Source organism: Heloderma suspectum, chromosome 2 (genome assembly GCF_057233095.1).
Source record: "Heloderma suspectum isolate Gila_16-S chromosome 2, 16-S_ref, whole genome shotgun sequence".
Classification (NCBI taxonomy): domain Eukaryota; kingdom Metazoa; phylum Chordata; class Lepidosauria; order Squamata; family Helodermatidae; genus Heloderma; species Heloderma suspectum.
This window is the reverse complement of record NC_139459.1, coordinates 343,089,003-343,101,543: the sequence shown is the minus strand read 5'-3', so window position 1 is coordinate 343,101,543 and position 12,541 is coordinate 343,089,003. Positions and strand designations below refer to the sequence as shown.

The 12,541-nt window shown below is 46.7% G+C and overlaps 1 protein-coding gene across 4 annotated transcripts in view; it reads left to right on the top strand.

The window, feature by feature from the left end:
- Positions 1–12,541, top strand: part of VARS2 (valyl-tRNA synthetase 2, mitochondrial) — a 32,581-nt gene that overhangs the window by 13,658 nt on the left and 6,382 nt on the right. For 2 of the 4 annotated variants that reach the window (XM_084830420.1, XM_084830417.1), the window contains exons 14-23: positions 359–462; positions 1,268–1,349; positions 1,612–1,688; positions 2,975–3,062; positions 3,193–3,298; positions 3,994–4,064; positions 4,855–4,980; positions 6,240–6,344; positions 11,246–11,314; positions 11,399–11,477. In XM_084830420.1, coding sequence (XP_084686546.1) covers positions 359–462; positions 1,268–1,349; positions 1,612–1,688; positions 2,975–3,062; positions 3,193–3,298; positions 3,994–4,064; positions 4,855–4,980; positions 6,240–6,344; positions 11,246–11,314; positions 11,399–11,477 — 907 coding nt within the window. The remainder of the gene's footprint in view (positions 1–358; positions 463–1,267; positions 1,350–1,611; positions 1,689–2,974; positions 3,063–3,192; positions 3,299–3,993; positions 4,065–4,854; positions 4,981–6,239; positions 6,345–11,245; positions 11,315–11,398; positions 11,478–12,541) is intronic. The other 2 variants (XM_084830418.1, XM_084830419.1) reach the window with 2 other exon arrangements.

Below are 12,541 nucleotides of genomic sequence, written 5' to 3'. Positions count from 1 at the left end.
TGTTCCTCGTATCAGGGCCAGCCTGAGGGATGCAGCCACCTAAAATGGCAGATTTGGGGGCCCTGTTGAAGGAAAGGATCAATAATTAAGGGCGCAATCCTGTGCATGTTTAGACAGAAAAAAGTCCTACAACTCCCAGCATTCCCCAGTCAGTGATGCTGGCTGGAGGATTCTGGGAGTTGTAGGACTTCTTTCTGTCTAAACATGCACAGGATTGTGCACTCAATTATTATGATGATCTTTCCAACATGAGAGGCACCCTGAGGTCTGCCTCAGATGCCAAAGTATCTTGGGCAATGTCCCGCTGATACTATTCGATGCAGACACACATCTGATCAAGTCGACACTCCTCTTTCAGGGGCTGAATAGATTCCTGGCTCGAGAGAAGGTGTTGGCTGCTTTGAAGGAGAGAGGCCTCCATCAGGGCGCAAAGGAGCATCCCTTGGTGCTCCCTCTTTGCAGGTAATGTTAGCAAATGTATTTAAAATGTTTATACCACTCTCCTCTCCCCCTCCCCTGCCTTCCTTCAGCTCATCTCAGGGTCTGTTTACGTTATGAGAACTAGGAGGAATTGGAGGAAATAGAATTGGAAGAATGTTGTTTATTTTTTATGATAATAGATTATGATGATAATGCACCTAAGAAAACACGATGCTGCACAGTATAACCAGATTAAACAGTGACAACCCCCTGTCTGTAGATTTAGTTAAAAATTCCTTAAGACAGTGTTGGCGTGAGAATGTTACCCTCAATGTGCACTTAAAAAAAAAAAGCCAGGGAATGCAAAAAACCCTGTCCCTTTGTTGACTATCTGAGGTTACTGTGAAGCAGTACAGTCTGAAGCCTGCCTGGGTATTATATATCCAGTTGGTGGATCTGATCAGGGGCACCTAATAATTACTTGGGCGGGGGTTGCTTTTTTCCTTGAACCTGATTATAGCTTACTAATGTGAATAGATGGAAAGCAGGAACAAGTGGGAAAAGTTATCTGGGAATTTTACTGAAGGCTAAGAATATAAATTGCTCTCAATCAATCAATCAATCAATCTTGAGCCAGCTTCTCATGCAAACAATTGAGCTAGTGTACCCCTTGGGACAGGGACCTATCCCTGTTGCTTATGCTACTTGGTAAAGTGCCATCCACATTGATGGTATTTTATAAATAATAGAGACATCCTAAACTGTGATGCTAGAGGATTATGGCTTTGCCAGGTGGAAGGCAAGTTGGGAAATGTGAAGTGATTATTTGTCTTTCTCCCACCCACAGCCGCTCTGGGGACGTGATTGAAATCCTCTTGAAGAACCAGTGGTTTGTCCGATGTGAAGAAATGGCTCACAGGGCCTTGGAGGTAACTCTCCAAATGCTATAACTTCTCTAGAATAATCCGACTAAGCCCCCAAGCGCCTTGGTTCTAAGATGGATGGGCCTACGATGTAGAGGTTAAAGCATGGGGTGTTAGATTGCAGGGATCTTTTATAAACAGACCTGGGGAGCAAGCATGTTTTCAGTGGTAGAATTGCTAGACGATACGTCCCATTTGGAATATAGGGATTCACCTCCCCTTCCAAGCTCTTAACTTCTGCATTTGGTTTATCCATTTCTCTCCTAAGGCTGTGGAATCTGGATGCTTGAAATTCACCCCTAGATTTCATGAGAAAAAATGGAGGACTTGGCTCTTGAATACCAGGTAAGTAGGGGGAAATCCTAGTTCTTAAATCAGCTGTCTCCTTCTTTCCTCTTCTAGGATTGACTGCCTGTCTTATGATTGGCCAGTCAGGACTTGTGTTGTTGCGAGCCAGGTCAGACTATCAGTGTTGCAGCTTCTCATCGTGGAGGCTAGTGGCTCCGATGACATTCGGGTGATGAATCCGCTCGAGGTTTCAGTCAGAACCAGTCTGAACTCTAAAGGAGCTATCCAGAGTGCTTTGCACCTTGGAGAGCTCCTTTGCTTTGCACCTTGCTTAGCTCCTTTAGCGTTCTGGCTGGTTCTGATTGAAACCCGGAGTAGATCCACCACCCCAGTGGCATCAGAGCCACCAGCCTCCATGGCTTCTCCTACATAAGAACATTGGAGGCCGACTTACTCTGTCAGACTGTCTTGTCAATTCAACCTAGCACTGTTTACTCTGATTGGCAGTGGCACCTGGTGCACATAGGCATGCTGCCTCTGATACTGGAGGTAGCACACAGCCATCAGGACTAGTAGCCATTGATAGCCTTCTCCTCCAGGAATATGTCTGACCCCCTTTTAGAGCCATCCAAATGGGTGGCCATCACCACATCTTGTGGAAGTGAATTCCGTAGTTTAACTCTGCGCTGTGTGAAGAAGCCCTTCCTTTTATCTGTCCTGAATCTCCCACCAATCAGCTTCATGGGATGACCCCGGGTTCTAGTATTATGAGAGAGGGAGAAAAATGTCTCTCTATCCACTTTCTCTGCGCTATGCATAATTTTGTACACCTCTGTTATGTCTCCCCTTACTCACCTTTCGTCCAAACTAAACAATGCCAGCTGTTGTAACCATTAGCCCAACTCCCTCCTGGACTCTGAGCTACCATTAGATATTGCTTATTGCTCCCAAACTATTCTGTAAAACCATAGTTTTTGGAGTGGTAACTGAAAGCTGAAATTCTCAGGATGCCTGATTCTGGACTGCAGATTATACATAAACCACATGAGATGCTGTTTTTTTCTTTTTCTCATTCTGTCATGGGATTCTGTTGTCTTGATCAGTTTTCAGCCTGTGGGAGACCGTACAGTATCAAAAAGTAGTGTAAATTATATAAGTTGTGCACTGCATCCTACTCTCTTCTCCCTGATCCTCAAGAGTTCCTTAAGAATTGGAATTAAAGAAGGTTCTGGAAGCATCTGGTGGGCTGCTGTTGAACTACATGGGCCCTTGGTTTGATTCACCAAGGCTCTTCTTTTCATCTTTAAATCCTAACGGTGTCAATTTGATTTTTGCTTCCTTAGAGACTGGTGTATTTCTCGCCAACTGTGGTGGGGTCATCAGATTCCAGCTTATCAAGTCACGGTTCCTGGGGCATCTGCCAGAGGAGAGGTGAGCATTGGCCCATCTGATCGTGTATGAGCCACCATAGCAAGCTGTTCACTTGGGGGCGGGGGGTTCTTTGACTCCTCCAGCCTCTCCACAATGCTACTTGAGCTTCTGTTTGTCTGTATTGCTGCAGCAGGAAAGAGAGGGATTATGGGTAGTGGGCAGGACCGAAGCAGAGGCTCGGAAGAAAGCAGCAGGCATGCTGGGAAAATCAGAAGAGGACCTGGAGCTGGTGAGAGGTAAAGCAACACTGCAGGCACTTGCCCTGCTGGGAGGGAGGGTGCCAGAGTGTCTAGGTTAATGCAGGGAAGTGCCGGAAGAGCTGACATTCATAACGGGCTGCAGTGACCTACGCAATGGAACCTAGCCAGTATTGGTCCTCATCTTGCCTCTCTCCTTCGAATCATATTTGGCTCAGGAATTCACTCATGTTGTCAAATATGGGAAGTATTCTGCACGTTCCCTCAGGGAGCCTTGCAAAATAGTGCCCAAGAGCCTAATCAGCCACTCACCTGACTCCACGCTGTTGCTGTGTCCCACCCACTAGATCTCCCCACCATTTAGTAAGAGAGCGAGAGCACCACAGAGCTATCCTGCCTCACTTTCTCAAGCCTTTAAAGCTGAGAGAGGCAGCTGGGAGGGCCCTCAGGGGAAATGTGGAGCCCAGGTAAGAGTACTGTTGTGGGCTGGAGAGTGAGAGCTCTCCCCTGTACGCCTCCTGGCTTTCAACTGGGTGCACTTAGGTGAAGCCTTTTTTTAAAAGCAACTCGGTATCTCTGGTGCTGTTCTCATGGCCCTAGTGGAGTGCCACTGTCTGAGCACCTTCCAGTTCCTTTTTTCCTTCGCTCCTGCCAGTCTTAAGCACCCTTATTTTTATAATCCATGTGGCTGCATTGTCAATAGAAAGATTTGTATTTGCTCCTCCCTTATTTAGATGCCGATGTCCTAGACACTTGGTTCTCCTCTGGCCTCTTTCCTTTTGTCTCACTGGGCTGGCCCCATCAGGTGAGTAGCATTGGCTGTGCTGGCTGGGGATGCTGGAAGTTGTAGTCCAACACAAGTGGGCAGTGGCAACAAGTAGTAGGGAGGAGAAGGGGGCAACCACTGAAGACATCTTACCCGAAGGCCCACCTAACCTGGTGCCAGCAGTACACCAGACACACACCTGGACGTGTGCGCAGACACATTTGAGAGCCAGCCAAAAGCATGAGATGTGAAGGGCCCATCCTGGCCATCCCCCCTCTGCTCCCTGTGAGAGAAGACAGGATCCTGGGGCGGGGGGGGGGGAGGTGGGACTCCAATAGGATCAGAGCATAGGCCTCCCTCCCATGGGAGCAGGCAGCAAACGGGAGGATTATCTTTTAAGCGGGAGCCATCGCAGCGCTCTCTTAACTCTTCCCATCTTAATGTGTCTGCTTGTTTAACCTTCACACCACAGAGAGAAAGAGGGAAGGGAGTTCGCTCTTCTTGATTTGCACAGCATCTCACAGTCTTTATTCCATTTGCCTTCACAATAGCCCCTATATGGGCCAGCTTAAGATTCTTCTCATTTTGCAGACTCGGCATTGAGACCAAGTGGATGCCTTGAGGCTCGCCAGTGAGTTAATGACATCGTTGGGGCTTGATCCCAGGTCTCCCAGATTCATGTCAAAACTCAGCTTCATTAGGGCTGAGTGATCTGTTGTTCATGAGATTGATACAGAGGCAAAAGGCAGATGGCAGGGAGGAAGGAGATACTATTATAGGTCTGTTGTAGGTCATGGTGATATGTAAGGCACCTCTGTCTCCCCCACAGACAGGAGACCTCCAGCAGTTCTATCCCAATAGCCTCTTGGAGACGGGGAGCGACCTGCTGTTCTTCTGGGTGGCCCGCATGGTGATGCTGGGAAAACAGCTAACCGGAGAAGTACCTTTCTCTCAGGTATGGGCTGCGTGTTAGAAATCCTGTACTTCAGTTACCTGAGGGCGCTATTGTTCTACTTGTGCTAATGCACACTGGCACAAATGTCCATTAGTTAATGCAAATTAGCGCAAATCCCCTTAAAAGTGAAAAACTGGTCTTCAGGTCCATGGAATCTGCATGAAAAAGCCAGTCCACTGTAGAACCTGCAGGTTGGATTCATAGCCATCCAAACTCATTTGAATGCGGATTTCTCCAACTTCCCTACGATTAATGTGCAAGCCAAAGCCTCATGGATCTGTCAATTTAAGTCATTACAAAAGGGTGCATATCTGCCCTACGGTTGCAGTTCTGGATCGACTTGGGGTTCTTTGTGCATTTTAAATAGTAATTGTGCTAAGTATGTGCAGAAATCGCCATGTCCCTACACTTGGCAACTAACTTTGCAGGGGTATGCAACAATAGGAAGGGCAGAGACTTGTGACATTTCTATAGCACTGCAAAGTAGCTGGGCTTATTCAAGGTCAGAAAACTTGTAATGCCATCCTAAAAAATAAATACATCACTGTCTGTTGCTGGGGTTGCTGAGTGAGTATGCGCAAATTTAGACTTACTGTTTTCAAAAAGAAAAGAAAAAAATGCTCTGGTAATGAAAGAGGAAGGTTGGAGTTAGTATATGAGTTGTATGTCCAGCCAAATGGCAAAGGACATCTTGGCAGTCTTAGTACTTAATGAGTGCTTAGTAAGGCACTAATTTTCATTCAAAAACTGTAGAAGTAGAGCACTAATCCCAAGGTAGGGTGTGGGATGTCATTTGGGATGCACAATGTATTTGTGGCATTTCTAAATACACACTGCATAAAAATCAGCCGGTACAAAGATAACCACTGTACATAAGAACATAAGGAGAGCCCTGCTGGGTCAGACCAAGGGTCCATCTAGTCCAGCATTCTGTTCACACAGTGGCCAACCAGCTGTCAATGGGAAATCCACAAGCAGGACATGAGGGTAACAGCACCCTCTTGAGCATATTCCCCGACAACTGGTGTACATAGCCATACTGCCTCTGATGCTGGAGGTAGCGTATAGCCATCAGGACTAGTAGCTGCTGATAGCCTTCTCCTCCAGGAGTGTATTACTACACTCTGTGTATTAGTACACAACGACCTGTTTTGTGCGAATTAATTCTGTGTTTGGGATCGCAGGGGGCGTGATTGTGGGTTCCAGGATGGAGATCCTTAACAGAGCCTTGTGTGTCTGTCCTGCTCTCTCTGCCTCAGGTGTTCCTTCACTCGATGGTCTGCGATGCTCATGGCAGGAAGATGAGTAAATCTCTTGGGAATGTGATTGATCCTCTGGATGTCATTCATGGGGCCCCTTTACAGGTACTCCCCGTTGGGAGAATTAGAACAGGGCCTTCCGTTTACTCCCTAGAGCACTCTCCATTCCCTCCTCAAAGAAGATTCCTGGGGTTAGGCTGCCATTCTATACCCACTTACTTGGGAATATATCCCACTGAAGTCAATGGGACTTACTTCTAAGTAGACATGTGTAGGGTTGCACTGTTAGAGGCTCATTTATGGCAATAGATCTGATCTCTGTACTCTTCTCCCATATCATCCTCCCTGTAATTGTATCACTGTGACTCATAGAGTAGACAAGCCAGCCTTGAGACTTAGAGCTGATTAACACAAGCAGCAGCATCCTGTGATACAGCTATTCCTGGGCGGTACCATTTCAGGTTGTTGTCGGGGTTGTCACTGATGATTGTATATCTCCTTCCTACCCAAAAAAGCCTGACTTTAAAAATCTTCATATACACAACGAGATAAGGCACCAGCTGTACCAAACCCCAAAACAGCAATGCTAATAAAGCACATAACTGGAAATTAATCTGAATTACAAGAACCTGTGCTTTTATAATAACATTCACAGGAAGCAAAAAACAAATTACTGAACTAACACAGTCACCATAAATCAGGATATTAGAATAGACAATCTGCAACCATGTGAAATACAAAAATATAAATACAGTGTACAAAAATATAAACATAAGACTTGATGAAACAGTGATTTGTAAATATTGGTGTAAATTTATTTATTTATAATATTTCTTGGCCACCTTTCAGAGCAGAAGCCCTCCCAAGGCGGCTTACAACAATAAAATACATAATTTAAATATTAAAAGTGATAAAAATGTAGAAACAATAAAAACAATAGAAGCCAACAGTAAATAATTAAAACCAACAATGATGTTAACAGCAGCAACAGTAGCAGTCATATCAGTAGAAGGCCAAGATAAAATACTATGTTTTCAAGGCCTTCTTAAAAGACTGCATTGAGGGAGCACGGCGGACCTCGGCAGCTTGTTCCAAAGGTGTGGGGCCACTGCAGAGAAGTTCCTCTCACTTGTGTTCACCCACCTGACTGCTCTCACGGGTGGGCAAATGAGAAGGGCCTGTTTCTGATCTTAAAGTGCGGGCAGGCCGATATGGGTGTAGGCAGTCCTTTGAGTAACTTGGTCCCAAACCGTTTAAGGCTTTAAAGGTCAAAACCAGCACTTTGAATTGGGCTCGGAAACGCACCGGTAACCAGTGCAGCTGGTACAGTATAGGCATTATGTGATCGAATCGACTCGCCCCCACCAATACTTGGGCAGCTGCATTCTGCAGAAGCTGGAGTTTCTGAACTGTCTTCAAAGGCAGCCCCACATATAGTAGGCATTATAGTAGTCCATCCCAGACGTGAGTAGTGTGTGGATAACTGAGGCAAGGTCCATCCTCTCCAGATAGGGCCGCAGTTGGCGTACCAGCCTAAGGTGGTAAAAAGCACTCCTGGACACTGCAGCCATCTGGGCTTCCCCAGTTAGCTCAGAGTCCAGGGGGACTCACAGATGGCACGCTTGGTCTTTCAGGGGGAGTGCAACCCCATCTAAGACCAGTTGTAAACCTCTACCCAAAGTAATTGGTTTCCCAACCCACAGTCCCTCCGTCTTGTCTTGATTAAGTCTGAGCTTGTTCACCCTCGTCCATCCCAAAACAGCCTCCAGCCACTGGTTCAAGAGTTTCACAGCCTCCCTGGGATGTGCAGATGGAAACGAGAGGTAGAGCTGAGTATCATCTGCATACCCAAGCCTCCTGATGACTTCCCCCACCAGTTTCATGTAGATGTTAAAAAGCATGGGGGACAAGATAGAACCTTGCGGCACCCCACAGGTTAATGGGCCATGGGGTGGAACCAAAGTCCCCCAGCACCACCTGAGACCGCTCCTCCAGAAAGGACCGGAACCACTTTAAAACTGACTCCCAAGCCCAGTCCAGATAAGTGATCCAGAAGGATACCATGGTCGATGGTATCGAAAGCCGCTGAGAGGTCCAGAAGAACCAATAGGGTGGCACTCCCCCCATCTATTCCCCGGCGTAAGTCATAAACCAGGGTGAGCAAAGCTGTTTCCATCCCATAACAAGGCCTGAAACCTGATTGGAATGGATCTTGGAGTTGTGAGGCCACCACGTGCTCTAGCACCTTGCCCCAAACTGGCAAATTTGACACAGGGCGGTAATTATCTGGAACCATGGGATCTAAATTTGGTTTCTTCAGCAAGGGCCTCACCACAGCTTTCGAAGCTGGGAGGACCTTGCTGTCCCTCAAGGAGGTGTTTACCACCTCCAAGTTCCAGATATCCAGCCCAGCTCTGGCAGATTTCACAAGCCAGGATGGGCAAGGATCTAAAGAACAAGTAGTGGGCCTCAGTCCTCGAAGCAGTTTGTCCACATCCTCAGGTTGCACAAGCTGAAAGGTATCTATAACATGACTAGATGGTGCACCAGCCTCATCCATATCAGACTCTGTCAAAACAATGTCATCCAAGTCAGCATGAATGTGAGTGATTTTATCTGCAGTGTCTGGCAAATTGTTTACAGCGGGCCTTTGAGGGTTCAAGTTCTTGTGTTTCAAGGCCTATCCCCAAGAGGCCTTTAACCACACGAAAGAGCTCTGCTGGACGACACTTAGCAGATGTAATGGTGGTGGAGAAGTAGGATTTCTTCACCGCCATCACTGCCACAGAATAAGATCGCAAGTGAATTCTTACCTGTGTTCGATCGTATTTGTTCCGAGTCTTCTGCCGTTTGCTAATAGTCGACACAGTCATTTCATTGCCCTCAGCTCCTCAGAATACCAAGGAGCTGACACAGCTCTATGACTAGGTCGAGGACGTTTGGGAACAATCATATCAATAGCCCAGGTCATCTCCTCATTCCAAGCAGTGACCAGGGCCTCGGCAGGACCGCCGGCTAAGCCTGCAGGAAAATCCCCAAGAGACCTCAGAAATCCATCTGGATTCATCAGTCTCCGGGGGTGGACCATCAAATTCGGTCCCCCACCCCTGCAGAGGTTACAGGTGGCCTGAAGGTCAAAACTGATCAGATAATGATCTGTCCATGCCAAAGGAGTCGCCACTGGCTCCCCCACCTCCAGCATGGAAAACCAGGTCCGAAGTGTGTCCTGCCACATGTGTTGGGCAAGGTATTGAGACAGGTTGACATGTTGACCCGTGGTTGACATGGCGGCCATGAAGTCCTCAGCCGCTCCTGACAAAGTAGTCTCAGCATGAATATTAAAGTCCCCCAAAACCATAAGTTTTGGGGTCCTCGACATCATGTTCAAGACCACCTCAGTCAGCTCAGGCAGGGAGACTGTTGGGCAGCGGGGTGGGCGGTGCACCAACAGAATCCCTATCCTGTCTCAGGTGCCCAACACCAGGTCCAGACACTCAAAACTGGCTGACTGTTGGATAGGGAATCTGACCAGGGGGATAGAATCCCTCTAGACCAAGGCTACCCCCCCCCTCCCCGCCCCTCTAGTCGAGCTTGGTGCTACACAAGCAATCCTGGTGGACACATTTGGGGGAGACTAACTCCTCCCTGTTCATCCAATCAGGGTTCAGTAACACAAGCCAGGTCGGCATGTTCTTCAGCTATAAGCTCAGAAATGATGTTACCTTTCTGGGTAGCCGACCTGGCATTCATCAGCAGCACCTTCAGGCTAGAGGCAACTGCAGGCAAGACACCAAAATCACTGAGGCTGGAAGGCGGACTGGAAGGGGATAGAGCACGCAGGTATCTCAATCGCCTTCTCCTCTCCCGATGTCATCGGCTCCCACCACACCCTCTGCCCATCACTACGTCTATAGCGGCCCCAGCGTCTTCCATCGGTAAACGCATTTCAGGCCCACTAAAACCACATTCCAGGTTAATTGATGGCACTCTCCTGCATTACAGGTTGACGTACTGGCGGAGGTTAGGTGGTAGTACCTCCTCCCAGGAGAAGTTGTTCCTGCTGCCATTTTTGCTGTTGTACCTGCGTCTTCCAAGGTGGAGGGAGAATTCTGCTGTGCACTCCTGCATGCACTTTGCGCGACGCCAAGTCGCTGCCTCTGCATGCCATGCCTTATTTATACCTACAGGAGACAGCAGAGGGTGGACTCAGCTTGACTGATAGGCTGGAAGCCAGCAAGATGTTACAAACAACCAAACTCCCCGCCTCCTTCTTTCCCTCCTCCCAGGTGGCTCTTGATCTTTGATCCTTACAGGATCCTGGGATAATCCTGTTTTGCAGTAACCGCTTCTTTGGAAATTAAACTGAAAAACTGAAAAAAGTAACATACACCCCTGTAATTTTTTTTGTTTCCTTTGAGTGTCCCCATAATTATAAACTCATGGTTTCTTGCAACTCAGATTTATTTCTAGTTGTTTGCTTTATTAGCATTGATGTTTTTCTGTTTAAAAATCTTAGCATACAGTTTTCTCCCTGACATGCTAGTTTTCTATGTGCAGGGTGTCACTTCTGCTTGATGGGGGAACCTCCGAACTTGTGTTCCTTTCTCCCACAGTTTGAAGTGATACAATCTAGGAAAAGCAATATCATGTGACTATGTTGCATATATAGATCAGTTCTTATTAGAAAGAACAAGGAACTTGGAGTATCGACTTAGGTGCACAAAATGCTCAAATCTCTTTGAATTTTTAGGCAATTTGTTCGAAGATTTCTTCCTCAATCATGAGGTCTAGGAACCTGCTTTAAAAATATAAAGCATGATATCAAATTCTATCTCAGGTTCTACATGTGTGGTATAGCCCTGTACAGAATGTACAACTAGCCCTGGCTGCGACAGCTTGTGAAGGGAACTGGTTGTGCAACTAGTGGGGAAGATCCTGAGAGAGCAGCTGATGATTCCCCATTATCTCTGGCTACTTTTCTGAATAAATTTGCTCTCCTATTTCAGGTCCTGCAGGAGAAGCTTCGAAAGAGCAATTTGGATCCAAGAGAAGCTGCCATTGCTATGGAAGGCCAGGTGAGTTCTCCCCTCTGACTTTCCCCCATTTGTTTCTGTGCTTCCGGAGTGTTCTCACCTCCTCACGTCTCCGCTCCTTTCCAGCAGCGAAACTTCCCTCAAGGAATTCCTGAATGTGGTACAGATGCTCTAAGGTTTGCCCTCTGCTCTTATTGTGCACAAGGTGAGAAACTGGCCCTGTTTCCTCTGTTCTCCAGGGGGTGTTGCCTGCAAAATAGCTGCAGGCCAAGACAAAGTGGCTGGCTAGAGGGAATTGGATATGAAATGTTTTCCTTTCTGGGCCCTTAATGTGGTAGAGTTCATGTGCCCAGTAGTGGCTTTGGTATAAAATTACTCTGGGAATATCTGTCAGTAGTTTGCTGATAAATGCCTGATCGTTACCACGCATGTATCCCACCTTTTCTTCAAGACATTCAGGGTGGCATACATGGGGTAATCATGTTGTACCCTCACCACAACCCTGTGAGGCAGGCTAGGCTGAGAGAAAGTATGACTTAATGCCCATGGTCTCCAAGCGAGTTTCATAGCTGAGTGGGGATTTTTTTTAACGTATTTATATTTTATTTATTTAAAATATGTATAATCAACCTTTCCATGAAATTATCTACAAGGCAGATTGCATCAAAACGATCTTAAAAAAGGAAAAAAGACCTATATTAAAACCAGCTGCCTTCGACACCTCCTTGGAAAGGTTGCATGGAAATGTGTTTTCAAATTCAACAGAACCTGCATAATAACACAATGCAGCATAGAATAAGAAGAAAACATGAAGACTAGTAAGAAAAAGCAAGATCAGCTCCCCCTCCCCAAAAGCCTTCTGAAAAAGTAAGATTTTACCTTGCAGCCTGAAATCAACAAGGCAACTAGGCGACTCTCTCCCAGGAGCAGATTCCAGAATCTAGGTGCCACTACTGAGAAGGCCTTGTTTCAGATGGTGAAGGAGCACGAAGCAGGGCCTCCAACAGTCACTTAAATCTTGGTCTCCGTAGACTTCACAATGTTCTATCCATTTCCACCACCCTGGCACTAGCTTAATGTTCTTTCCCTTCTCATATCTGAAAGGGCCAGTGTAGAGGGTTCTGGAAAAGCTATTTGTGCCCAGGAGCACACTTTAAATAGTGAAAGTCTTTTCAAAAGCAGCATATGTCATGCAATACAGCGTAAGAGAATAAGGAATAGCTATTTTTCACAATGCGGAGCCTAGAGGAACAGTACCGGTTTTATTTG